A 25,056-nucleotide genomic window follows, 5' to 3' on the forward strand; every position below is an offset into this window, starting at 1 on the left:
AGAGCTAAAGCTAGAGAGGCGCTGGTGGACTCCTTAAAGCACTGGGGATGACTCTTGGCCTTATGCACCTGCCAACCTCTTGGGTCCAACTGGTAGCCAAGTGGCAGCCTCGTTTAAGGCAGACCTCACTGGTCTGGTCACTCTTCTCCTTATCTGGACCTACCAAGGTCCTGCCTTGTTTCTGCTCTGTACCACTTTTCTCTCTCCCCATCTCTTCCAATCCTATGTGTATTTTTGCAGCAGATCATCCCGGAGCTGGTTTGTGACAGCTCAGCTACCTTTCTCCACCCACTGCAGCTGGCCTTCTAAGAATCCTTCCACTGTAAGGAAAGGAGCATTTTTTCTTTATTCACACTTTGTCCAAGGTGTTGGCGGGATTGGGACTTGAGTCAACACACAGGCCTTAGATCACACCTCAGAACAACTTACAGCAGTATCGGGGAGGCCTTGTAGCGCAGGTCAGCACCTGCATTGAGTCAAATCCACAGGTACCAAACCTGCAGACGAGAAGAGCCCACTGTACATCGTATCAACTTGGTTGTGCTTAGAACAGGCACTGGGGAACCGGCATGTAGATCCTTCAGCATCAACACCTGGGCAACTGAAGGTAACCACTCTCCAGAGGGAACCACAAAGGTCTGTCATTTGGGGAGGGAGACACACGGAGTCCTTCCACTTTCTGCCCGTTTCCACAACAGTCAGAAACCACCAATTAAAAACAACAGAAACACAACCAAACACAAATTGCCGCTTCATTGTGCCATTAAGTGCCATATCCAGAGAGACACATGGTGCAAGAGGCATTCCTGCCACCACAGAGTTCTGTTCTCAGATGTGAAACAGGCAGCCAGCTCCAGCCAGACACTTGCTGGAAGGGTTGCAAGCTCCATACGGGTTGCAAGCACCAGTCTGAGCAGGGGATAATAGATGCGGAGGCAAAAGTGGCCCCCAGAAAGCAGCCTGCCCAGGAAGGGGACACTCCCCTCGCCTTCTCTGTCTGTCACGGAAGGCCAGTTTGTGTGCGAGGATTCTTCTGAAGGCTCACGCTGGAGGATGTTCCAAGAAGTTGCAAATGGCAGCAACAAACTGCTGGGGCTGATCTGCATGAACCCAGTGTCCAGCATCGGGAACATACTGGATCTCTGCCTCAGGGAAGAGCCGTTCAATCTCAGGGTAGTCATCGGAGCTGCGGTGGGGCAGGAGGGAGGAAGGATAACAGTGTTGAGTTGGAGGACCAAGTCAGCAGCAGTCAGGGACCGATTTCCAAAAAAAGGCAGTTCCAGTCTGCCCTCCAGCTCTGAAGGCCCATGCCAGAACACAGATACCTGCAAGTGGCTGAAATGAGGACTGAGTGAAGCAGAAAACACAGTCTTCACACACTAAGAGGCACTCTTGAGTCTCAGGGGAAAAAAATATACCCCAGTCCCAAATAATATACAATACAAGAGACTGAGAGCCCCTCTACATCAGCTCTCACTCGCATACCACAAACCATGATGGCTGCACCTTCTGCACTGAGGACACCTACACCTCCCAGATTTTGTCCTGGAGAAAGTTAGTACCTCATGGAACAGGCAGACTAAATAGCCAGCACCTGAGAGACATCACACCAGAAACTCCATCCTCAAGTTGCTGGTGGTGCCTGCCTGGATTGCAGATACACAACACACAGTGGGGGGGGGGGAAACAACTTATTTCATAAGCTGTCCCTCAGATAGGGCCAAAAGGCTCAGCATATGCATGAAAAAAGGCCATAAGCACATTTACCACATTGACATGTACCAATTCTTGCCAATGCACTCCAGGGGGACTACAGGTCTGATGGACCTGATAGAGAAGGGAAAAGGGACAGGGAAAGAAGATGGAAATTATTATCATTATTATTAACTTTATTTCTACCCCGCCTTTCTCCCCGGACAGACTCAAGGCGGCTTACAACAAGGTTAAAACAAATTAAAAACATAATTTAAAAACAGAGAAAAGCATATTAACAACATATCATAAAAACAGTAGTCAGATAAAAAGTAGTCAGGTAAAAAGAGCATAGAGCAGCAAATCATAAAAGAATAAGGCCTGTAACCAGGTATTTAAAAAGATATTAAAAGATTTTGAAAAGATGTTAAAAAAGGCCAAGAACTCAGAAGGCTTGTCTAAACAGAAGGGTCTTCAGGCCTCGCTGAAAAGTCTCAAGAGAGGGAGCCATTCTTAAGTTAAGGGGAAGGGAATTCCATAGCGTTGGTGCCACTACTGAGAATCAGCAAAGTCAAGGACTTTTGCACCCTCAGTGAAATGACTGGATGGAACAACCAGGAGAGGGACAGTTCTGGGAGAGGAGGTGGCCTGCGAGTGACAACAAGTTGCAGCTTGGCATCACCTGTTAAGCTCTCGGGAGGGGGCTGAACATCACTCACCTGATGTAGGCAGACTTTGAGCCCCCAAGGAAGAGTGTGGGCCCTGTGTATGGTGCCTGGAAGTGTGGGAAGCCCAAGAGTTCATGGAGATGCTGGGAAACGGCCTCCAGGTTCACCCGCCACACAAACTGGTCCTCGATGTTGACCAAATTAGTGAGCAGAAAGTTGCGGATGCCAGGGTCCTGCAGTGAGAGAAGACAGAGGCCAGGTAGGGTCTGAGAGCAGCAAGTGTTCTGGGCAAGGAGGGGCTGTATGATCAAGCTATGCAAGCAAGAATTCTGGCAACTGGTTCTGCAAGCATGTCCTCTCTCCCTCCAGCTAAGCCACATCCTTCACTCCTCTGCCCCAGAGGCCAGGGCAACGCAGCTCCAGCTCTGAACAGCCAGCCTAGTGTCCTGTTCTGCCCAGGTGCCATTGTCACCTCCATCAGCACCCACTGTGAGAGCTGGTGGGGAGGTTAGGAGATTGCGCTGCCTGCTTTGCCTCTCACCCCATTATCAATTCTCACTTGGTGGGACCTCAACAAGCCACTCCCTCTTAGTCTCAGTCTTTCCCTCTGCAAGATGGAGGCAACAACAGTCATTGGCCTTGCAGGGCTGCTGCAAAGTCTACAGTGCATACAAAAGCAAATTGCTATCTTTCACCTGTCCAAGGAAGGTGGATGCTGGGTCCTGATGGGACCTGACTTGTATAACTTGGAACCTTGAAGGGGCCGCATTACCTTAACGGCCGGGCGCAGCTGCTCTTCAGCCAACCTGCGAGCAGTGGAACGAGGAATGCCCCGAGGGATGTCCACTGCCCTCATGGCAGCAATGAAGGACTGGAAGCCGGTGACAGTTGTTGTCTCACTAGGGCTGATGTCGACACACACCAGGCGCTCCACCACCTCTGGCTGGGAGAGTGGGGTGGGTGGTGGGGAGGGGAAACAAGCAAGCAGAGAGGTCAGAAGTGGTCTTGGCTGCAAGGAGGAACGAATGGGCAGCTGTGAAGTTGGGTGGGAGGTTGAGGTACTGAGTAGCTCAGTACCCCAACCCCTCCCCCCCAGCACAGCTGAAGAATCTTCTGCAAAGCACTGCTGGACTGTATCAGGTGGCCAAGTTCTTCACGTGTACAACTGAAGGGGTTAACCTCTAAAAGGAGACGTACCGAGGTTCTTATCTCCCATAAGGAGGCTTGTTTCCCTTCAGACTGCTATGATACCACTCTAGCCCACTCTCAAACTGGGGGTCAGGACCCACTAGGTGGGTTGCGAGTCAATTTCAGGTGGGTCCCCATTCATTTCAATATTTTATTTTTAACATAATAGACTTGATGCTACCTGGTATGTGACTGCATTTGGGGAAATGTTACAGATCTGTACTTTTAACAAGCTACTATGTATATTCTTTTAAAAATTATAGTAAATGGACTTACTCTTAAGTAAGTGTGGCAAGGATTGCAGCCTAGGATTGTTAAATATTTTCCTGCTCAATGATGTCACTTCTGGTCATGATATTACTTCTGGTGGGTCCTGAGATTCTTATGCTAAGAAGTGGGTCCCAGTGCTAATTGTCTGAGAACAACAGCTCTACCCAACTCAACTGTAGATCCTCCAAACAGCAGGGCCAAATCTGAACAATTCCCAAACTGCCTGCAAGGCTATTGCTGGCTCACTCACGTTTTGATTTTGGAGTAATTTCATGACTTAAAAAGGTGATGCTGGAAAAATAAAAAAATTATAAATGGTATTAGGATTGCACCACAACTGTGAACTCTGGCATACAATACAGAACACAGCATCAGTGGTGTCTCCATTTTCAGGCCCATTTCTAGCACTATAAACTGTAGAAAGAAGGGCAGATCATGTATGAATGAAGCTTGTTACAAGCTCCAGAGGAAACGTTGGGGCTTGCCCCTTCCCCGAGGCCATCATGCTCTGGGTTCTCCCCTACAAGCTCCCATCTTCACTGCTACACTCTTTTAACTCCTTTCTGCATTGCAAAAAGGAAGTCCAGACTCACTAGGAACTAAGGAGGGGAATAGCTCATGCTCAAGGAGCCATGAATGCAGGTACGCATCACGGACATTTCGCCTGCTGACAGGATGCAGTGCTGGTGTACCACCTTCACTGTCTGTGCATTCCCCTCCTCATGGTCTGCCAAAGCCTCCAGGGTCTCCACGGTGCCAAAGCCACAGTCAGCTCCATTATCTTCTTGTTCTCAGGTATTCCAAACTCCTGGCAATAAGAAGTTCAGAAAACCAGGCACTGGTCTCCCCCACCCCCATGCCAGGATTTCTGCAAAAGTAGCAATGGGGTGGCAACCTGGGCAAGAGTGCACCTACCCGTTGCAGCGTGAACACCATGGCTGTCTTCCCACCCATGCTGTGCCCGATCAAGACACACCTGTGGAGTCGTAGCTGCTGGAGGAGGAGCTGGATGTCAGCACTCATGGCTTCATAGGTCATGAGTGGGCTGTGGGGGCTGTTACCGTGGTTACGGGCATCCACCATCAGCACCTAGCTGGGCAGGAGAAGAGAAACGGCATCAGGATGGCAGAACTCAGGCTTTGCTTAGACCCTGGTGGGTCCTGAAGTTCCTCCCCAAGCTACCAGGCTCTTTATACGTATACTTTAGAAACTCAAACACCATTAGGGCACCTCAGAAAAAGCCACAGGCTCATGTTTCTCTGAAGTATAAAATTTAGGATTATGTAATAAAACACAGTGGCCTGAAAAACAGCCTGGAATGTCTTTCTTGGGTAGGCAGAATTTGTTGCCCCACAGTAACAACTTCCACACGAAATACCTCCATTGTTTAAATGTGTCCTTGGGTCAACAGCTGCTGATCCCCACCTAGCAGTACCCTCCCACCAAGCAGGTACACTGTCACCCACCTTGCGCTGAGTCTGCAGCACCAGCTGCTTGGCCAGAGACTGGAAATTGGACTTGCTTCCAAAAAGCCCATGAAGGAAAACGAGAGGAGGCCAAGGAGAGGGACCATCCAACAATGCATAGGACAGGGGCACCGGCCTGCAAACGGAACAGCAGGGTCTGAACACCAGGCAATTCAGGCAAGCAAAACTGGCATTGTGCCACGCTGGAAACCGCCACAGGTCAGCACGATTAAAGCAGCACTGAGATTCACCTGCCGAATAACCAGGCCTCGTCTGGAAACATGCAAGGATATGTAGAGAATATAATGGATTAAATGTATTTTGCGGCACCTGCGAATCTCAGTACAGATCGTGTCTAGTTATTCCCTGGGATTCCTTTCTGGAACCTCCAGTGGATTAAAAAAAAACAACCAGCAGTTACCAAAGCAGTGGAAAAACAGCTTTGAAGACCCACTTCCATGTTTCTTGCTCCTCTATTGTCACCCCAGAATGCACTGTGCAGGTGTAAAGCTGCATTCAGCCACTAGATGGAGTGAATCCGATGGAGTGGAATTATAACTTAACAGTGCAAAGGCAGGAAATAGGATTCTGGTGCTTTTTTTCCTTGTTACGGGCATCGGAAGGAGAACCTCATATCAGTGGAGAGTCAAATCAACGACTATCAAGTTCCCCCCCTGTATTTCCTTTTTCACATGTAAACTTCAAGTTTCTAGTCCTCACTGAGACAGAGCAGAAGATGGTTCTGAGTAGGGTCCAGAGGGGTTAATTTTCACATGGTGGCATAGCCGGGGTAGGGGCGGAACGCTCAGTGGGGCAGGGAGCTTGTGAGCGGCTCCTCCCCTTCGGAGGCATTTGCCTCCGTTTTGCTCTCCCCACCAGGAATGGCTCCGAAGGGGAGGGGCCACTCACATGCTCCCTGCCTCCTGAGCGACCTGCCCCCCCTCCGGCTATGCAACCGTCCACACTCAAGCTTACCACAGCGAGGAGGTCTGACCAGCAGGTGTGTGCTGGAAGCCACCAGGCCTGCGCGGGAGAGCGAGTGTGCCGGGCATGGCCCTTGTCTGCCTGCCTGTCTAACAGGCTCACCGGCAGGCCCTCCTCGACCCCTCGCGCCCCAGGAACAGGAGCTGCGCCCTGCATGACGCCCAGCCTCCCCCCATCCTGGCCATGGGCAGGAGAGGCTGCCACGGTCAGCAGTGGCGCAGCTGAGGGAGCGCCAAGACCTGCAGGGGCGCCTTCCCCCTCCGTTGTGCCCCCTGCCCAGAGTGGCTCCGAGGTGGGAGGCGCCCTGCAGGCCTTAGAGCTCCCCCCTGCTGGGCACTCCAGCCCGAGGCCGGGCAGCCTTCGCTGCGCCCCGGCCAGCAGGCCCCACATCCGGGCACCTGCCCTCTGGGGGGGCGCCTCGCTGGTGGGACCCGCCTAGGCCTCCCAGGGGCACAGGGGGAGGCCCCCCTGCCGAGGGCGCCGTGCTGCGGCCGGAGCGTGTGAGTGGCCGCCCCCCGCCTTCCAGCGCCGCCCACGAGGGCTGAACTGGGGCCGCCACGCCTCGCAGGTTGCGGCTCCGTCTGGAAAAGTGCCACTGCCACTTCCGGCGCTTCTGAAGCTGCTTCCGGCGCTTCTGAGGAGGACTTCCGGTCAGCGCAGGCCGCGGCTGCGCCCCGCGGGGGCTTGTGGGGGAGGCAAAGTTGCCCCTCTCGCTTGACCCCCCCCCCGTCGCCCGAGAGCTTACGCCGCGGCATGGCCGGCCACCCTCCTGCTCTCCCAGGCCGGGCGGCGTCGGAGAGGCGGAGGCCGGAACCAGCGGCGCGCGCACAGCATCCCCAGCGGGACCGGCTGTCACCAAGGAGACCGGAGGCTGGGAAGGGCGAAGGCGCGTGGCCACGCGTCAACTTCCGGTTCTGTTACCAAGGAGCGAGAGGTGGCGCTAGAATCCCGCCCCTTCCGGCTTCGGTTGCCAAGGGTGCAGGAGGCTGGCACGCGCCGGGCAGCAATAAAAGCGGGGACGGTGTGCGCATGCGCGAGCTGGAGGAGGCGGACCTCAGTGCTCGTTGACGCGTGTTTTGAAGGGGCCGCCACCTCGCAGGCTTCTGGGCCGCACGGGGCCCTTCAGGGGTCGTCTGAGGGGGGGCGTCTCAGGGCCACGCTGCAGTCCTCGCACGCTTTCCTGAGAGTGCCCTATTGACCATCATGGGACTTACTTCTGAGTAGACGGGCATCGGATGAGCTCCCCGCCCCCAACTTCCCCTTTGGGCAGAACCCTGTGTGGTAAAAAGGGGTGCCTCTGAGCATGTGCAGAGCGCCCACACACTCCGCTGCACAGTGGCTGCCCTCATCTGGGCACAGCAGGGGGAGGCGGGCATCAGAAGCAGGCATGAGCTCTGCCAGGGCCTGTGGGGGTGGGGAGGCCGAGCCTCCCACCAGGGCATTTTGGAAAGCGCCACTGCACCACCTGTGGGATGCTCAGGCACACTCAGCTCGTGCGCGGTGTGGAGAATGCAGGTGCAGGTGGGTTGAATGTGCTTGAGTGGTGGTGGGCTCCGCTGCAGAAGCTCTGCCTCACTCACCTCCCCACCCGTCGCACCTCCCTGGTGCCTGCGCTTCTCCTGTGGTGGGAAAGCAGAGCAGAAGTCTTGCCCCCCCAGTCCAGCAGAAGCACTGGCAGACAGTTGTTCTCGTGTCAACGGAGATCAGGCTGACCCTTCGTTAATTCAGGGGTAGAGTTATGGATAAAGCGGCCACTAAGGCTACAGTCCTGGGCCAAGCCCCTGGAACACAATGGGACAGTTCTGAGCAGCCATGCATAGGATGGTGCTGCAAGTCGTCCTTCCCCTCACAGACCAGGGCTGAAAGTGACAGGTCAGAAGAGCTGGAAAAGTGGCACCTACCAGGCTCTCTCAGGCAGGCTGCGGCTTTCTTTGGAAGTTGGGAAGTCCTGAAAAAGAACCAGGCCGGCTGAGCCACACTCAGATTTATTGCACCCGTAAAGCAAGGCACTGCATAAGTGTACTATTAACAGTGTTAAGGCCCAGCCTGCAGACTTACAATCCAGCGTAGAGTTCAGCCTGCCTAAACCTACAAGGGAGTCCAGTGGATTTGGGGCCCTGTTTATCTTCTGTTTATTTAGTTATCTTTCCAAAAAGGATTAGACCCATCCATGGAGGATTAGTAGGTCAACCACTCTGTGCTTGGAGAGGCAGTATACCCCAGGTATCGGAGGGTGGGGGAAAACAACAGGGGCAGCTGTCCTTTGTGAGCTTCCCAGAGGCATCCTGCTGGCCATCACTGGAAACAGGATCCTCAGCTAGAGGTTCCTTCATCCTGATCTTGCAAGATAGTTGTCATCTCCTCTGCCAGGCGCGATTTGGCTAAGTGACTTAAGCAACCTGGTGCCATTTTGCAGTGTATCTACTTCTGGTTCTCTGTGGCAGCCAAAATTGACACTGTTGATGGGAGGGGTGAGAACAGAGTGGTGGTGGGTATTCTGACTTTGCACAAGGCTGGAGTGGGTTCCCTTTTGGTCCCGCAGACTGTAAAATGCTTCCTCTCTCCTATGCAAAACTGTGAAACACCACCCTCTCCATAGTACTGAATTAGTGTGAGAGCCTACTCCGACATTGCCTCTCTGGGCCCATGTGGTTTTCCTTCCCTTCCCATTGTCTGTGAGTAACCTTGATTATTATTATTATTATTATTATTTATTAATATGGTGTAATGATTATACCTTCTAAGTAAGTGGTGTTCTACCAGGTCACAAATTTGGCCTAGTGAGTGAAGGGCTGTGCAGACCTGGGTCTGAGAGTCTCTCTTCCCAAGGGCCTGGATTGCAGCCTCTATGTTGCTAGACAAAAAGCTGGGGGAAAAGCCCAGGAAAAATGAGCAGACAGCAGGTGAGTCATCTGTGCACCTTCCTTCTCCCTGCCAGGTATATGGCAGATCCTGCATTTATTTCTCACCCTCAGCCAACAGCACCAAGCCCTACCAGAAGTCTTGAGGCTCTTACCTTTGCTGGCCAAGGAAGAATAAAACTGTAGCCTGGTATGTGTGTTGGCCACAGGCCAAGTATCTTGCACCTGTCCCAGTATCGGTCATGTGCTGCAAGGTGTGGTGGCTAAACAAACCTGTTCTTTGTTCTAGGCAGAGGTGCACAGAGCAGTCCTTATGTCCTCCTGGGACAAGAAACTCAGTCCCTGCTGCTGTTAGTGAGTCTAGGCTGCCTCCTCTCATTCCCAGTGAAGGCAGCAGTGAAATAGGGGAACATGCCGTGTGGACACAGTGCCAGTGAGTGTGGGGGTCGTGTGACCCCCTTGCTGTCTGCCCCACACAGTATCACTCGCATTGTGCTTGATGGCAAGCAGCCTTCAGCACAGTTTTTGCGTGGATTTTCTTGGTGGGGAGGTAAGTTAAGTGTACACTGCCCCCCCTTCCTTCCTGGAACTCGCTGTCCTTGGGAACTGAGCGGGTTCCAGCCAGATCATCTTCTGAGAGGGCTGCTTAGTCCTCTTGGTTAGTGATGCCTTGCCTGCTGAGAGATCCTGAGCTGACACACTTGCATTGTGACCTTAAAAAACGGGTGAAGCATAGCGATTCCTGGGGCGGGGGGAGGAACAAACACCATCATAAACCATGCAAGGGGGAAGCCAGCTCAGCCCTACACCACGTGATATTTGCTTTCCAATCAAACAGTGCCTGATATATCTCCAAATATTCCACCCTCATCATAAAAGATGCAGATTACAGTCAAAACCGTGCCCCACAGCTGGAGAGCAAAGAGGAGAGTGACCCTTTGATCACTGGTCCCACATCTGCCCTCTTTTCACTGCTACGCACATCAGAAGCACCTTGCAGCTTGGGGAGCTACTGGAAATTGACCAATTGACTGCTGATGGGCTTCAGCCTGCCTCCCGCCTGCTCCTGCACAGCAACTGGGAAGCTGAGCCATGAACTGGAATGTTTGTGGCTCATGTGTTGTTCTGACCTTGATAAGAAAGATAGGCCTGCTTCATAGGGTTGTTGTACACACATGCACACACTAGTGCATAAACACATAAGTCTTTTGGTTGTGTTGCGCTTCCAGTGGTGCTTGCCCTCCTCTGGGGGGGGGTGCACCCATCAGAAAGGCCACAGTGAGCAAGGAGTGCAGAGAAGATGGGTGTCCCTGGGCAGAGTGAACAGCTGCCTTTGACCCCAGAGCAGTGCACCTCCAGTGCCCAGGTGCTCACATCAGTTTCATGGATGCTGAAGAAGAATCGCAATATATACAACTTTTCAGCAGAACAAGTTTCCCAAAGTGGGTTGTTCAGCAGAAGGAACAAGAAGATTAATCCACATGCTGAAGGGTTTCACAGTCTGAAGAGAAGCTCTAAGGGAAAACGCAAGAGGGATGCTGTGCTGGGCGAGAGGGCACTTGGCTCTCCCCTGCTGAGAATCCATGGAAAAGGTGCCTCTGGTTTCAGCTGCCAGGGTGGGTCTTCTCCTTCAAGTCATATTCAGCCTGGTCTGACTTTTGGCGATCCTATGGACTAGGTTTTTGGTCTTGGACCATTTCTTTCAGTTGCTCTATGTTCTGATTAATGTCAGCCTTGATGGTGACCAGCCATCTTGTCCTTTGACAACCTGGCCTTTTTCTGCCAACCATTCCAAGCATAGTTGCTTTTTCCATTGAATTTGATTGCATGGCATGGCCAAAATAGGCGAGCCGAGCTGTTGTTTGGTGATTCTTCCTTCCACTGACCTGTCCGGATTAATGTGCTCTAGTACTCACTTGAGGATGACCTTCGCTGTCCATGGAATGCGCAAGACTCTTCTCCAGCACCATGGCTCAAATGAGTCAATTTTCCTTCCATCTGCATTTTTCATTGTCCGACTTTCACAGCTATTAGTGACGATGGTGTACACAAGAGTTCTGACTGATCTGCATTTGGTATTTAAGCTTATGTCCTTGCTTTTCCGTATCCGGTTCATGCTCATCATTGCTGTTTGACCTAGTGCAATTTGGCATTTTATTTTTGGGCTTCACTCACAACTTTGATGAATCTGTGACCCAAGGATTGAAAGGTTGAGGGAACTGGGCATGTTCAGCCTGGAGAAGAGAAGGCTGAGAGGGGATATGAGATCTGTCTTCAAATACCTAAAGGGCTGTCATATGGAAAAAGGGAATAATTTATTCTCAGCTGTTTCTGAAAGCAGAACTAGAACCAAAGGGTGCAAACTGCAAGAGAGGAGATTTCGATTATTATTAGTTATTATTATTAACTTTATTTTTACCCCGCCTTTCTCCCCGGAGGGACTCAAGGCGGCTTACAAACAAGGTTAAAACAAATTAAAAAACATAATTTAAAAATAGATAAAAACATAACAACTTATCATAAAAACAGTAGTCAGATAAAAAGTAGTCAGGTAAAAGAGCATTGTGCAGCAAATTATAAAAGGATCAGGCCTGTAACCAGATGTTAAAAAAGATATTAAAAGATGTTAAAAAGGCCAGGAACTCAGAAGGCTTGTCTAAACAGAACAGTCTTCAGGCCTTGCCGAAAAGTTTCAAGAGAGGGAGCAGTTATTAAGTCAAGGGGAAGGGAATTCCATAGTATTGGTGCCACTACTAAGAAGGCCCTATTTCTTGTCGCCGCCCCACGTACCTCCCTAGGTGGCAGCACTTGTAAAAAGGCCTTCTCTGATGACCTAAGAGGACAAGCCGGATTGTATGGGAGTAGGCAATCTCTAAGATACCCTGGCCCAGAGCAGTGTAGGGCTTTAAAAGTCAAAACCAGCACCTTGAATTGGGCCCGGAAATGAATGGGCAGCCAGTGCAGTCGCTGGAGAAGCGGACTGACAGAGTCAAACCGCCTGCCTCCAATAACTACATGGGCTGCCGCATTTTGCACTAGTTGCAGTTTCTGAGCCATCTTCAAGGGCAGCCTCACATAGAGCGTGTTACAGTAATCTAGCCTCGATGTCACCGTGGCCAGGTATGCACAATCCAGGTATGCACGGCTGCAGCTGGCGAACCAGCCGAAGCTGAGCGAAGGCCCCCCTAACCACAGCCGCCACCTGGGAATCCAGGAGCAGCTGCGAGTCCAGGTGGACCCTCAAGCTGCAGACCTGCTCCTTCAGGGGGAGTGCAACCCCATTCAGTGCAAGCCGATACTCCAGCACCTGCATTGAGGATTTCTGAACCAGGAGAGCCTCTGTCTTATCCGGATTTAATTTCAGCTTGTTAGCCCCCATCCAGTTCCTCACTGCCTCCAGACAGCGCTCCAGGACCTCATCCTGGAGTCTGGAGGAAAGGAGAGATAGAGCTGGGTGTTATCAGCATATTGATGGCACCCCACTTCAAACCCCCTGATGACCTCTCCCAGTGGTTTCATGTAGATGTTAAATAGCATGGGGGACAGAATTGAACCCTGTGGCACCCGCACCTCAAGGGCCAGGGTGTCGAACAGGCATCCCCCAGTACCACCATCTGGGACCGATCCTCCAAGTAAGAGCGGAACCACTGCAAAACAGTGCTTCCAACTCCCAACTCGGCCAGTCAGCCCAGAAGGATACCATGGTCGATGGTATCGAAAGCCGCTGAGAGGTCCAGCAGGACCAACAGGGATGCACTCCCCCATCCAGTCCCCGGTGTAGGTCATCCACCAAGGTGGTTTCTGTCCCAAAGCCCAGCCTGAAACCAGATTGAAAAAGATCCAGATAATCCGCTTCATCCAAGACCCTCTGGGGTTGAGACGCCACCACCCGCTCAATTACCTTGCCCAGAAATGGGATGTTGGAGACTGGCCAGTAGTTGTCTAATACAGTGGACTCCAGGGAGGGCCTCTTCAGGAAGGGGTGAACCACCGCCCGTTTCAAAGCACATGGTAACATCCCCTCCATCAAGGAAGAGTTGACCACCCTCCCCGTCCACTCAGCCAGTCCACCCCGGGCAGCTCTTATCAGCCAAGCTGGGCAAGGTCAAGCAAGCAGGCAGATGACCTCACACTCCAAAGGAGTCTGTCCACATCCTCAGGCTGTACAAGCTGAAAAGAATCCCACAACACCGGACAAGCAGTTGCCAAGGGGACATCGTCAGACATTGTCAATGTGGCATCCAAATTGTGACAAATACAATCAATTTTATCTGCGAAATGTTGTGCAAATGTGTCACAGCAGCTGACCGTGTATTCTTCCTGGTCTACTGGAGGGGCCTGATGGAGGAGGCCCCGTACCACACGGAACAGCTCTGCCGGACGGTTCACAGCAGACACAGTGGTAGCAGAGAAGAACGATCTCTTTGCTGCTACCACCGCCACGGAATAGGCTCTGTAATGAGCTCTACTGCTTGTCCGATCGGATTCATCCCAAGTTTTCTCCACCGTCGCTCTAGATGCCTGCCCTGCCACTTCATCATTCATAGCTCCTCAGTGAACCAAGGAGCCGCTCTGAGTCTGCGACTTGGCAGAGGTCGCTCCGGAGCAATCTTATCCACTGCCCTGGTCATTAGACGTCAGGAACAAATTCGTGACGGTCAGGGCGGTTCAGCAGTGGAACAGATTGCCAAAAGAGGTGGTGGACTCTCCCTGGAGATATTCAAGCCAAGGCTTGACAAGCACCTGTTGGAGATGGATCTGAATCTGAGAGGATTCCTGCCTGAGGCAGGGGGTTGGACTAGATGATCTATTAGGTCCCTTTCAGCTCTGTGATTCTATGAATTCTTGCACGCATTCAAGTTCAATACCATCAACTGTTTTCTTAACATTTGCATTCCTCACATTGGGTGTGATTTTCGTCTTTTGGATGTTTAGAGTAAGACCAAAGTTCTCATCTTTTCACCTGTTGATGAGGTCTTTCTTGGTTTCTGTAAGTGAGGGAGTGTCATCCGTGTATCGAATGTTTCTGCCTCCAATTATTATTTGATGTTTGATTCACCCAGATGTCGCTTTGTGAGGATCGCTTCGGCCCGCAGATTGAACAGAAGTGAAAGGAGGCGTCCTTGCCGTACTCCTTTTCCAGTTCGAACCAGGCAGAATCTCTGCCTGTTGTTTTCACTGTGGCTTCTTGATTAGGGTGGGTCTAGTGGCAGTGAATGGCTGTGGTGCAGAAGCGGCATTTCCATGTTCAGGGGCTTTTATTGTATTTTATTGTGATTTTGCATATTAAGCCACCTGGGGCTCCCTATTGTGGGGGAAAAGGTGGGGGGGGGGAAATTGCTGAAATATATACCTGTCACTGACCTCTGAGTGCCAGAGAGCAATGAGAGGTGAACGTCACTATCACACTCTGTTGCTTTATTTCCTGGGGGCACCTGACCAGACACTCTTGGAGATCAAATGCTGGATGTGGCTAGATGGTCAGATCCAGTGGGCTCTTCTGACATCATGCACATGGTGGGAAAAGCCTGTCATGCCTGCAGTTGGGTGAGAGCAGTCAAAGGAGGAGATCTCCCCTCTTTTTCGTAGCTGGATTACACGGGCTACATGGATACTCAACAGGCCAGATCCTTTTCTGTGATGGAAGAATTGTGCAGAGAAGAGGATGCTGTCCTCACAGCTTCTCATGCAGAGAAATGTTGCAGCAGCTGCCACTCCATTTGAAAGAGCCATTTTGGTCACCCTACCATGGTGAGGCGTACCCAAAGCCCCTCACTCAGCTCCTGTCTCTACAGGGGGACCCTCCCCAGTCCCAAACCCTCCTGCCTGTGATGCTCTTGCAGTTTGTCTACAGCAGATGAGCCAAGGCAAGTGGGAAGGCGTGGGCTTGCTGCCCACCCCATTCTCTGAAGCTTGGCACAGCCAAAGACAAACAGAAGCTTGCTCAACCCAGCCTCAACTCGGAGTGCACAGAATGAGGAAGCCCAGAGATCTCTTCCTCCTGTGACGCAAATGGGAAGAAAAGGAACAAGAGGAGCCCAAATTCCATCTCAGCTCAAACTCTGGGCCCTGCCGAGGCTCAGTTTGGAGGAGACATTTCCTCCAAAACCAGTTTTTAATGCTTGGGATGGAATGTGCAAAGTCATAACATAGAGAAGGAGGCCTCTGGGCATGTGGAGAGTGTACTATCCACTCAGACTGTTGAGTAAGCACAAGCTGTTCTTAGTGTTTGGTGGGTGATTGGAATTTGAACTGCGTTTGACGCCAACCCTCAGCCCCAGAATTGTAGACTCTTAGAGTTGGAAAGAACTTGGGAGGTCATCTAGTCGAGTCTCCTACCCAGTGCAGGCAACTGCTACTGCATCCCCAGCAGGGGCCCATCCAGCTTCTGACTGGGAACCTACAAAGAGGGAGAGCCCACAAACACTTAAGGCAGCAGACCTTTCCAGTTCTGGGCAGCTCTTATAGCCAGGAAATACTTCCTCAGGTCTAGCCCAATTCTCCTTCCCTTTAGTTTCAACCGGCTGGTTCTGGTCCTGCTCTCAGGAGCGACAGAGAGTGGCAGCCCAGTTCCAGCCTTACCCCTTGTTTTATTTATTCCACATTTTCCCTGACCTCTCTAAGCCCCTTCATAGCCAATGGGTCTCCTTGGCACAAATCCAAAGAGATAAAAGGAGCATGTCAGGAGGCTCTGGAGGGGGTGGCACCCTGTGCAAGTTACTTGTGCCAGGTGCCACCCCTCCCGCCTCCAACATGCCCCTGCCCTCCCCCAGTCCACCCCATTTTACTCTTCCTTGCCACTGCTATGCCTCCAGGCCGGCCCAATCCTTGCCCCGAATTGCCCACAATCCTTCCCACCCCCCATTGATTACTGGTGGCAGCACAGGATGGAGGAGCTTCAGGGAGCCACCCTTGCCCCAGCGCAGCCTCTGGCCATTTGCCCATGGCCCCCCAAACAGTGGCATGACTTGGTTTCTAGTGGGGTCTGAAGGCCCATCCATTTTGCCTGACCTTTGGGGAGGAAGGCACCCCCAAGGGACCCCTTCTTAGCTTTGATACTGCTATACAGTCTTTGACATTTTAATCTGCTCTTTTTTTGTTATCTTTTAAATTGTTTTAATGGTCTTATTTTAATATTTGATTCTAATGTTTTATCTTTACGTGTTTGTCCATACACTGCTTTGGGTTTTTAGAATAGCGGTATAGAAAGATGGTGATGATGACGATGACAACAACTTCTGCACTATCATGAGATCCATCCGTGAATGTTCCCTGTAAGGGGGCTGCTCCGCTGCACAGACACTGGGGCTGTCAACTGACGCAGTCAATGTGGAGTCTGCAATCCTAAGCATGCTTACCTGGGAGTAAGCACCATTGACTATCATGGCACTTACATCTGAGTAGACAGGCATAGGATTAGGCTCTAAGTCCTGGCAGATGTGAACAGTTTCACCCACACAAGTAATGAGCAAATAGATAACAACTGAGTTGGCCTCTTTTCTCCCCTGGGGAACTAGACGGAGATTCTTGGAGCAGCTCTGCAGCGTACTTCTTGGCAGGGAAGCAAAAAGCCTTCTCTGCTGTCCTTACAGCCACAAAATAGCATAAATTGTAGCCTGTGTTCAGTCAGACTTATCACAAGGGTTTTGCTCAAGACGTCTGCCAAGCCACCTCGCTGCCTGCAGCTCCACAGAAAACCAGGGAGCTGCTTCACTCTGGAACAAGGCAGAGGTTGCTCGGGAGTGAGTCAATTCACCACCCTCGTAATTCCAGGGTTTGACCAGGGTTTTGGATGAGTAAGTCTAAGGGAGAATACCATATCAGTGGTGGACCTGTTGGCTCGGAATCCACACTGTGATTCTGGATAAACGCTCTCTGCAAGTACCTGGAGCCTCTTTAGTGCAACTCTTTGTGCAACTCAGGAGAGGAAACTGAACGCTTTCCACATGCGCTGCCTCCAACGCATCCTCGGCATCACCTGGCAGGACAAAGTTCCAAACAACACAGTCCTGGAACGTGCTGGAATCCCTAGCATGTATGCACTGCTGAAACAGAGACGCCTGCGTTGGCTTGGTCATGTCGTGAGAATGGATGATGGCCGCATCCCAAGGGATCTCCTCTATGGAGAACTCGTGCAAGGAAAGCGCCCTACAGGTAGACCACAGCTGCGATACAAGGACATCTGCAAGAGGGATCTGAAGGCCTTAGGAGTGGACCTCAACAGGTGGGAAACCCTGGCCTCTGAGCGACCCGCTTGGAGGCAGGCCGTGCAGCATGGCCTTTCGCAGTGTGAAGAGACACTTGGCCAACAGACTAAGAGGCAAAGAAGGAAGGCCCATAGCCAGGGGGACAGACTGCACTTGCTCCCAGTGTGGAAGGGATTGTCACTCCTGAATCAGCCTTTTCAGCCACACTAGACGCTGCTCCAGAACCACCTTTCAGAGCGCGATACCAGAGTCTTTCGAGACTGAAGGCTGCCAACATGATGGATGAGTAAGTGATCCTAGTAGCAGGCAAGCCCCACAGAGCCCTCAGGAAACCCTATGGCTCTGTCAGCTTCTGGGGTGGGCCAGCTGAATCAGTCCTCTGCCCTTGCAGGTGTTAAGAGGCTGTGATCAACCTAAATGCCACTCGGAAGTGACCCATTTGTGACGAAGGAGTGACCTTAATCCCTGCACATTCATATCACTGTCCATCTGTCCAGCAGTGAACACCAGGTCCAACAAGCATCCTGCCACACACATTGGCACTGAAATGTTGAGTCCTGACTGCTTCCCTTTCCTTTGGAAAGTAAGGAATGCCCAGCTTAATTCCAGACAGGCCAGGGTCTGTTTTTTTAAAATGCTGTATCTCAGTCTCAGGCTGCCTTACAGGCAAACCAGTGATGAGAGTGCCTCTTTGCCCTACACATGTGGGGTTAGGGCTTCCATGTGAGGAGGGGACCCAACACCCAAGCTGTGAAAATTGGCACACATTTCAACAAGGGCTCATGTGGGTCTCCATACCATTTATTGAGCTTTCAATGGTGCTCTATAGCCATCTCTACCCACTTCCCATCCCAGAGGTAAAGGCTACCCTGCAGTTGCTCTCATTGACTCAATGGACTTGAGTTCCTCAAGCAATGGACGTGAGTTCCTGCATTTCCAGTTCATTAACTCCCCCCAGGCACAACAGGTCTGCATAGCACCCTTGAATTGTGACCGTGTCCACTTCTGTTCCAGAGGTCAGCCTGAGGCAGAAAGAAGGATTCAAATGGGGGGGGGGGAGAGATACTGAAATCAGAGCGAGGTGACTCTCCAAGGAATGGTGGCTGGTGGAGCAGGACCCTGGACTGGCCTGTGGCATTTCAGAGGACAGCCAGTACCAGCCTATCCATGCAGTCACCTGAAGAAGTGGGTTGCATTGGTGGCAGGTTGCAAGAGGGGTCTGAGTGGGCAGTGGATTTGGGGTGCTTTTCACCCCAAGTCTGCTTCCGCCACCTCCCTCCAACCTGCCACCATTGAAGCCAACACAATCCGCTTTGAGAAACAGTTCATTCCCCTCCTCACCACACTCCTCACACACTGCTGTGTATCCCAGAAGGGTGGGACACCCAGGTCTCATGGCAGCCACATGGAGTATAGGGAGGGATTTGGCTTTTCTCTTTGCAGTGCAAAAGCAGCGAACCCAAGATGACGTCAAGTGGTGGTCTGGGGACCACCTGCACCTTCTCCACAGATATGCAGTGACGAACATGAAATGCCCGAGTCCCAGTGAGCAAACTCTCTTGCAGTGCCACTACTGCTGGTCTGGATCGGACCAATCTAGGCCAGCTTCCTCCTTTCTGTGGGAGGGAAGACCAAAGTAGGGCAAGGAGGCCACCACTCCTGTAGCTGGCTGGCGTTCAGAGGCAGGCAGCCTCTCCAGGTGGGTTTATTTAGCTGCCGAGGGAATAGCAGTTTGTAGACAAGTTCTCTGTGAACTTGTCTGCTCCTTCCCAAGAATGTTGAAATCCCCTGGTTGGGTCCCTCTACACAAGTGCTTGGTTCTGGTTCCAGCCTGATGCCCTGAGAGGGCATCTCACAAGTGAGAACAGGAGTGCAGTCTCACTTCCTGTTTGTATTTGAAGGCCTCTGGACATTTAGATATTATGGCCAATGGCCAAGTGGATAGGAGAGATCCATTTAATTGCCATTGATAGACCTCTCCCCTGTCATGGATTTGTCTAATTTCTTGTTAAAGCCATTTAAGAGAGCGACCACTGCCACATCTCATGAAAGCGAGTTCCATAAGTTACTTCCTGCTGCAAGTCTTGAAACTGCTACCACTCGAATCCATGGAAAGGGCAACCTTTCCCTCCATCTGTGGCCTCTCTCTTGTTAACTCTTGTTCATCTCAGAGGGATCAGGTAGGAGTGGGTGGTACCTGTGGGCCAGATCCATTGAGCTCCCCCTCTCTCTGCACTTTCAATGAGATCCAACTGGTAGGATAGGGCCCCTCTGGTGCTGCATCACTCACTACTGGCATAAGCCTAGCACTGATGTTTTAAGGCTGCAATCCTATCCACACTTACCTAGGAGTAAGCCCCATTGACTATAATGGAACTTGCTTCTGAGTAGGCATGCATAGGAGCAGACTAAATTTCCTGCCTGAGTCTGCATGGAAACCTCCCCTGCTTCCCCGGGGCCAGAATAATCATGACACCCCCAAGAGGGCCATCGCTGGGAAACTTCTATCCAGGGGAGACCCTTTATGACTGTCTGTGCATAAGAAGAACGAAGCAGCACACGCATGGGCATGTGCTATGGAAAGTCACGGAAGAGAAACTGGGAGCAAAAGAACGACGCCTTTTCTGGCGCAGCCTTGGGGCTTGCTGGGACAGCCCACCATTCGTGCAAGGTGGGAGTGTGCTCGACTCTCCAGCCGGAGCAAAGTGTCAAGAAGGCTGCAGGCAGCTGAGTGACAAACGCAGTTTTATTGGGGGGAGGGGGGAGGAAACACCATGTAACTTACAGAGACAGAGCATGAGCGGTGGGGGAGTCGTAGTTGCCACCGTGCTGTGTGTAACAAGGACGCCTCTCCGTCCACCTCCTGGCAGCACTTGGGAACTTGACCTGGAGAGAAGGGCTGAGGAAGGCGCGAGAGGGCCACTGCCAGCAGGCAAGTGACCTGGTTCCTTGGGACCCGGCAGCTCCGTCATGTTCCTTACACAGAGCCAGGCCTGGCAAGACAAAGAATGTCAGCCACCTTTATCCTTCCGCCTGACAACCCGCTGGGAGCTTCTCCTCCACAGAAATGCGTGTCTGTTTGCCCCAGTGTGGCCTCTGATGTGCCCCACAGCTGCTTCCTGACCTCAACTTCCCCCAATTTTGTTCTGTCCATTATGAGCGGGGGGGGGGGGGGGCAATCAGTAGGGCTTGTTGCCCTGTCAAAAGGGCAGAGAAGGAGAGGCGGAAGAGACACTTCTCTTTTGCATCTCTCCCAGGAGGCTTGCCTACAGCCTCTTCTTGCCCCCAGACTTCAGGTGGGGCCTGTTAATCTTCCCAGAGGTTGGGGCCCACCTCCTACCCATTGCCTAGTTGTCTCTGACAGACAGCAGCCCGTTTCAGCCAAGCGTGGCCAGCCTCTCTCTCCTGGGTATGTTTCTGGCCTCCCCCGCCCCAGCCCCTCAATTCCTCCATTTTCAAGCAATCCCCTTAGAAAGGAAGGTTCCAGGGAAGGAGAGTGAATGCCTGGCTGGGGCTGCGTAGTGCAGGCTCCACATCGAAGACGCAGCCCACTAGGAGCTCTCCAGGCTCTCACAAATGGTGGCGAACTCTCTGAACCTTGTGAAGCGGCAGCTGGGGAAATCAGGGTCGGAGCTGCCAGGTGCCGGATGAAAGTCCAAGGAGGGTGTGGAGGGAAACGTCTGAGGTTAGAGCCAGGAAACAAGGTCCACCAACAAGGAGGGAATGATGGAACCAGTCCTTTGGCAGGGACCGGGAGAGTCGCAGCCCAGCATTGCACACGAGTCACTGTCCCCAAAGCAGATGCAGCCTATGCGCCCATCCAGCTGCCCTGGTGGATAAAGTCGGGTGAGGGCTTCTCCCTGGAGCCCGCGAAGGCAAAGTGCATATGGCGAGTGGTGGTTGGATTTCACACACACGCAATCCCAGTGCTTCACACGTAGTTCTTCTTGTCGTAACTGGCAATCGTGGACTTGGGGGCGGAGTAGACGATGTTCGTGGGCCTGTACCGGTCCTGCTTGGGGGGGCAGGAGCAGCAGAGCAAAGCTCCCCCAAAGAACAAGAGGGCGGCGCCCGCCCAGCCAATGTAGAGTGAGGCCCCCAGCTCCCACTTCCTTGACTCGGGCACGATCGGGTTATAGAAGTTGCGGATGATGGTGTTGGCGGTCCAGGAGACAGGGATGAGGATCATGAAGCCGGCCAGCAGGAAGATGACACCAGATACAATGGTGATCTTGGACTTGGTGACCTCGTCCTCCATGCAGCGGGTGCACTGCGCCCCCATCAGGAAGATGAGGATCCCCAGCACCCCAAGGACGATGGAGATGACGACCATGGCCCGGGCAGCCTGGATGTCCTGGCTCAAGAGCAACATGGAGTCGTAGACCTTGCACTGCATCTGCCCAGTGCTCTGGACCACACAGTCCATCCACAGCCCCTCCCAGGTGAACTGTGCAGTGACAATGTTGTAACCGATGAAGGCTGTCGTCTTCCATATGGGCAGCCCACAGGACAGGATGCAGCCCACCCAGCCCAGGGTGGCGAGGGACACACCGCCAATCTCCAGGCCCATCGACATGTTGTTGTCGCACGGTCGGGCGCTGCCTTCTGAGCCGCAGGACAGTCGGTCGCGCTCCGCTTGTGGCTTCCAGCAGGGCTGAGAAGGAACCTGTGCTGGGTGCTGATTTATAGCTGTTTCTGCAGCCAGGGCGGGCTGTGCGAACTCAGGCAGGGGTGGGGCTTCACCAACGGACTCTCAGCCTGCCCTTCCCTGGTGCTGTCCTCACTGTTTGTTTGTGGAGATGGCATTCGCCAGAGATGGAGGGCTGGCTGGAAGCAGGCCTGAATTCCAGCCTGCTGTTTGCCGTGACGTTTGGTTTCAGCTGCCGGCTGGCAAGAAAGGACAAGGTGGCTGGCGGCAGAAGGCCTCCAGTCAGCGGGGGGGGGGGCACACCTTCTTAGCCGAAAGCCAGTGTTTGCCCAGCCTCATTCTCACCAGGCCCTCCCTGCCGCACGTGCGATCTGGTGCTCTCAATAACCTGTACGTGAAACGACTGGCAGAGGTGCTTGGGGTGCCAGCTTGTGACTTCTTCGGAGCCTGAAACCTCATGACCCAAGACTGGGGCACCCTGGCGGACTCCCCATGCTCGGGGCCACCTGCAGGCATCACAGGGTGTGCAGCTTTGGCCCTTGCCCTTCACGCAGATGCCAGAGATGCGGCTTTGACCTTTGCCCGGGCATCAAGAGTGGGACTGAGGAGCCAAAGCACACCTGGACCCGCATCCAGAAATGGCTTCAAAGAGGAGTTTGGTTTTCTACTGAAGTGGAACCAAACCCACACCTAAAAGCTCTTGGTGGTGCTGGCCCGGGACTGACCCTGCGAGGCAAGTGACTCACTAGTCAGGCACTGGGCTTCCAGCTGGAGGATCAAGAACCAGCTGCCAGGATTCTTTTTTAATCCAGTTCGATGCAGTTTTTAAGAATTAACAAACACAAATCACAAGAAGTGTTTTTTCCCCCACACTAACAGTTCCGTCTCGCCAGGGCTGCGCTGCCTGTAACAACCGCAAACGCAGTTCCACTGTTGTAAAATGGCTGATGGTGGCAAGCCCGTTGCCCCACGGGCAGCCATTTTGGGAGCGCTACCACAAAATGGAGGTAGCGCCACCAACCCAGCTCCCTCCCTCATAGAAGGGAAGCTAGCGGCAGTGGACGGGCGGACTGGGGTGGGGATCAGGACCACTGGGGGTGGGGTGGGGTGGAGGTAGGCAGCAAGGGCCCCACAGATACCCCCTGCTCCTGCTTGGTGTAACAGGCCCCCTTGGCTCCGCTTGGACTTGCATCAGCCAAAGAGCTGGCACAGATCCAAGTTGATCCGCAGGGGAGCCTGGCACAGCAAAGCCCTTGGATGCAGCAGAGCCTGGGCTGGTGCCACTGCGCCCTGCAGGCAGCCACCAGTTGGGATTGGGCTGGGAATGCTTCTCGTTGCACTCCGTTTGCAGAGCTGCCCTGTGGGCAAAAGTGTTTGATGCGTTTCTGCACGAAATGTGCCTCTAAACCAGTTCAACGCGTTAGAAGTGGTTCCCAAAGCATTCTTGGAAACCAGTGTCTGACCGGAGAGTTCAGGAATCCTGATTTTAGAAACGGGCTATGTCAGAATGCCAGATGCAGGGGAAGGCACCGGGACGCAGGTTGTGTCTGTTATCAGGTGTGCTCCCTGGGGCATTTGGTGGGCCGCTGTGAGATGCAGGAAGCTGGGCTAGATGGGCCTCTGGCCCGATTCAGTGAGGCTGTTCTTATGTCCTTATGTTCAGCTGACAAAGGAGGGCACCAGGATGCAGGTCTCTTGTTGACTGGTGTGCTCCCTGGGGCATTTGGTGGGCCGCTGTCAGATTCAGGAAGCTGGACTAGATAGGCCTATGCCCTGATCCAGTGGGGCTGTTCTGATGTTCTTAAACTACAATTCCCAGGAGGCCTTGCAGGTCTCTTGTTATCTGGTGTGCTCCCTGGGGCATTTGGTGGGCCGCTGTGAGATTCAGGAAGCTGGACTAGATGGGCCTATGGCCTGATCCAGCGGGGCTCTTCTTATGTTCTTATAACCTTCTGCTGCACGAGGTCCCTTAGCCAGTGCCCAATGTGGCCAGCCTCAGGTGCCGCCCCAAAACCTCCTGTGACGCAGCTGAGGCCTGGAGGGTGCCAAGGGAACCTGCTGCAATTCCACTCCGCCCCCAGCCCATGAAGGTGGTTCAGCTCCTTGATTGGGGACGCTGGGTGGGGGCTCCTGGAGAAAACCACTGAGCTTGACCTCCAGGGATTGCCCCACCCTGAGGTGGTCGAGGGCATTGCCCCCGGAGGCAGATTTTTTTCCTAGGGAGCATCAAAAGAGGATTTCAGGGTGGCCTGGGCAGGGCGGGGCGCTTCACCATTTGGCGACTGTGGCATGGTAGCTGTTGTTCACTGTGCTGGTTGTCAGGCATTGGGGGCAGAGTCCTGCATGGGCCCCCAGCCCCCCTCCCCCCAGCTGGCTCCCTGCTAGTGTGTTGCGTGCAATGGATGCAGCATTCCATTCCTTATCTGGCCTACAGGAAGAGGAGGGGGAAAGCCCACCAGTGTAAAGCCCCCTCAGTGGTCGGCGCCCTCTCGGTTATTCCCCTTCTGTGGTTTCCCCTTCTTCTGACAGCATGTCTAGTGCTGCCTGCGAGGGCCATGATGACGGCCTCCCTGCGTGCCTGGCAAAAAGGCTCTCCAAGCGGTCACAGCCTCTGCTGCCAGGCAGGGAGTTCACGGTCGGTCCAGCCAGGAGGGTCCTGTGCGGAGTGGGGACCCTCAGCTAACCCCTCCTGCCACCCCTGGATGGGCACCTCTCCTCCTGCAGGAGTGGCTTCATCACGGGCTGATGCTGATGTCACAGAAATTGTGTAATAAAAATGCACCACTTATTTAAAAAAAAATTAAAAATGCCAATGGCAAGCAAAAGGTGGGAAATGGGAGGCAGAGAAGCCGGAGTTGTTGCCCCCTCAGGCTTTTCCAGGAAGACTAGCAGGGTGGGGACACGGGGCCCTTGGCAGTTACTGGAGAAGCTGCTGGGCACCCTGAGCAAAGGGGGCTCGTCCTGGGAGCCTCCCGGGGCACCTGACCGCCCACCACTGGGGTCACGGTGGGCCCTTCCTCTGCCTGCGAAGACGGTTCTTGCTGAAGAGCCGCTGCTCTCTGCCCTTCCCAC

At 53.1% G+C, this 25,056-nt stretch overlaps 2 protein-coding genes across 4 annotated transcripts; both read right to left on the reverse strand.

Annotated features, from left to right (window-relative positions):
- Positions 1-734: 734 nt before the first annotated feature.
- Positions 735-7,165, reverse strand: ABHD11 (abhydrolase domain containing 11). Of its 3 annotated transcripts, none has more exons than XM_066636367.1 (6): positions 7,014-7,165; positions 5,285-5,420; positions 4,734-4,907; positions 3,133-3,303; positions 2,412-2,593; positions 735-1,186 (listed from the first exon to the last, which is right to left on the reverse strand). In XM_066636367.1, exons 1-6 carry the CDS (start codon positions 7,100-7,102, stop codon positions 1,042-1,044), a joined length of 897 nt encoding a protein of 298 aa, XP_066492464.1. In that variant the 5' UTR covers positions 7,103-7,165; the 3' UTR covers positions 735-1,041. The 3 variants fall into 3 exon arrangements, with proteins under 3 accessions (XP_066492464.1, XP_066492465.1, XP_066492466.1); XM_066636368.1 differs by lacking the exon at positions 7,014-7,165 and adding an exon at positions 6,260-6,833; XM_066636369.1 differs by having other exon boundaries at positions 1,094-1,325.
- A 14,102-nt stretch (positions 7,166-21,267) lies between these two features.
- LOC136658889 (claudin-3-like) lies at positions 21,268-21,912 on the reverse strand. The gene has a single exon (XM_066635829.1). It carries the CDS (start codon positions 21,910-21,912, stop codon positions 21,268-21,270), a length of 645 nt encoding a protein of 214 aa, XP_066491926.1.
- Positions 21,913-25,056: the final 3,144 nt, after the last annotated feature.

This window comes from Tiliqua scincoides, chromosome 8, assembly GCF_035046505.1.
Source record: "Tiliqua scincoides isolate rTilSci1 chromosome 8, rTilSci1.hap2, whole genome shotgun sequence".
NCBI classification, from domain to species: Eukaryota; Metazoa; Chordata; class Lepidosauria; order Squamata; family Scincidae; genus Tiliqua; species Tiliqua scincoides.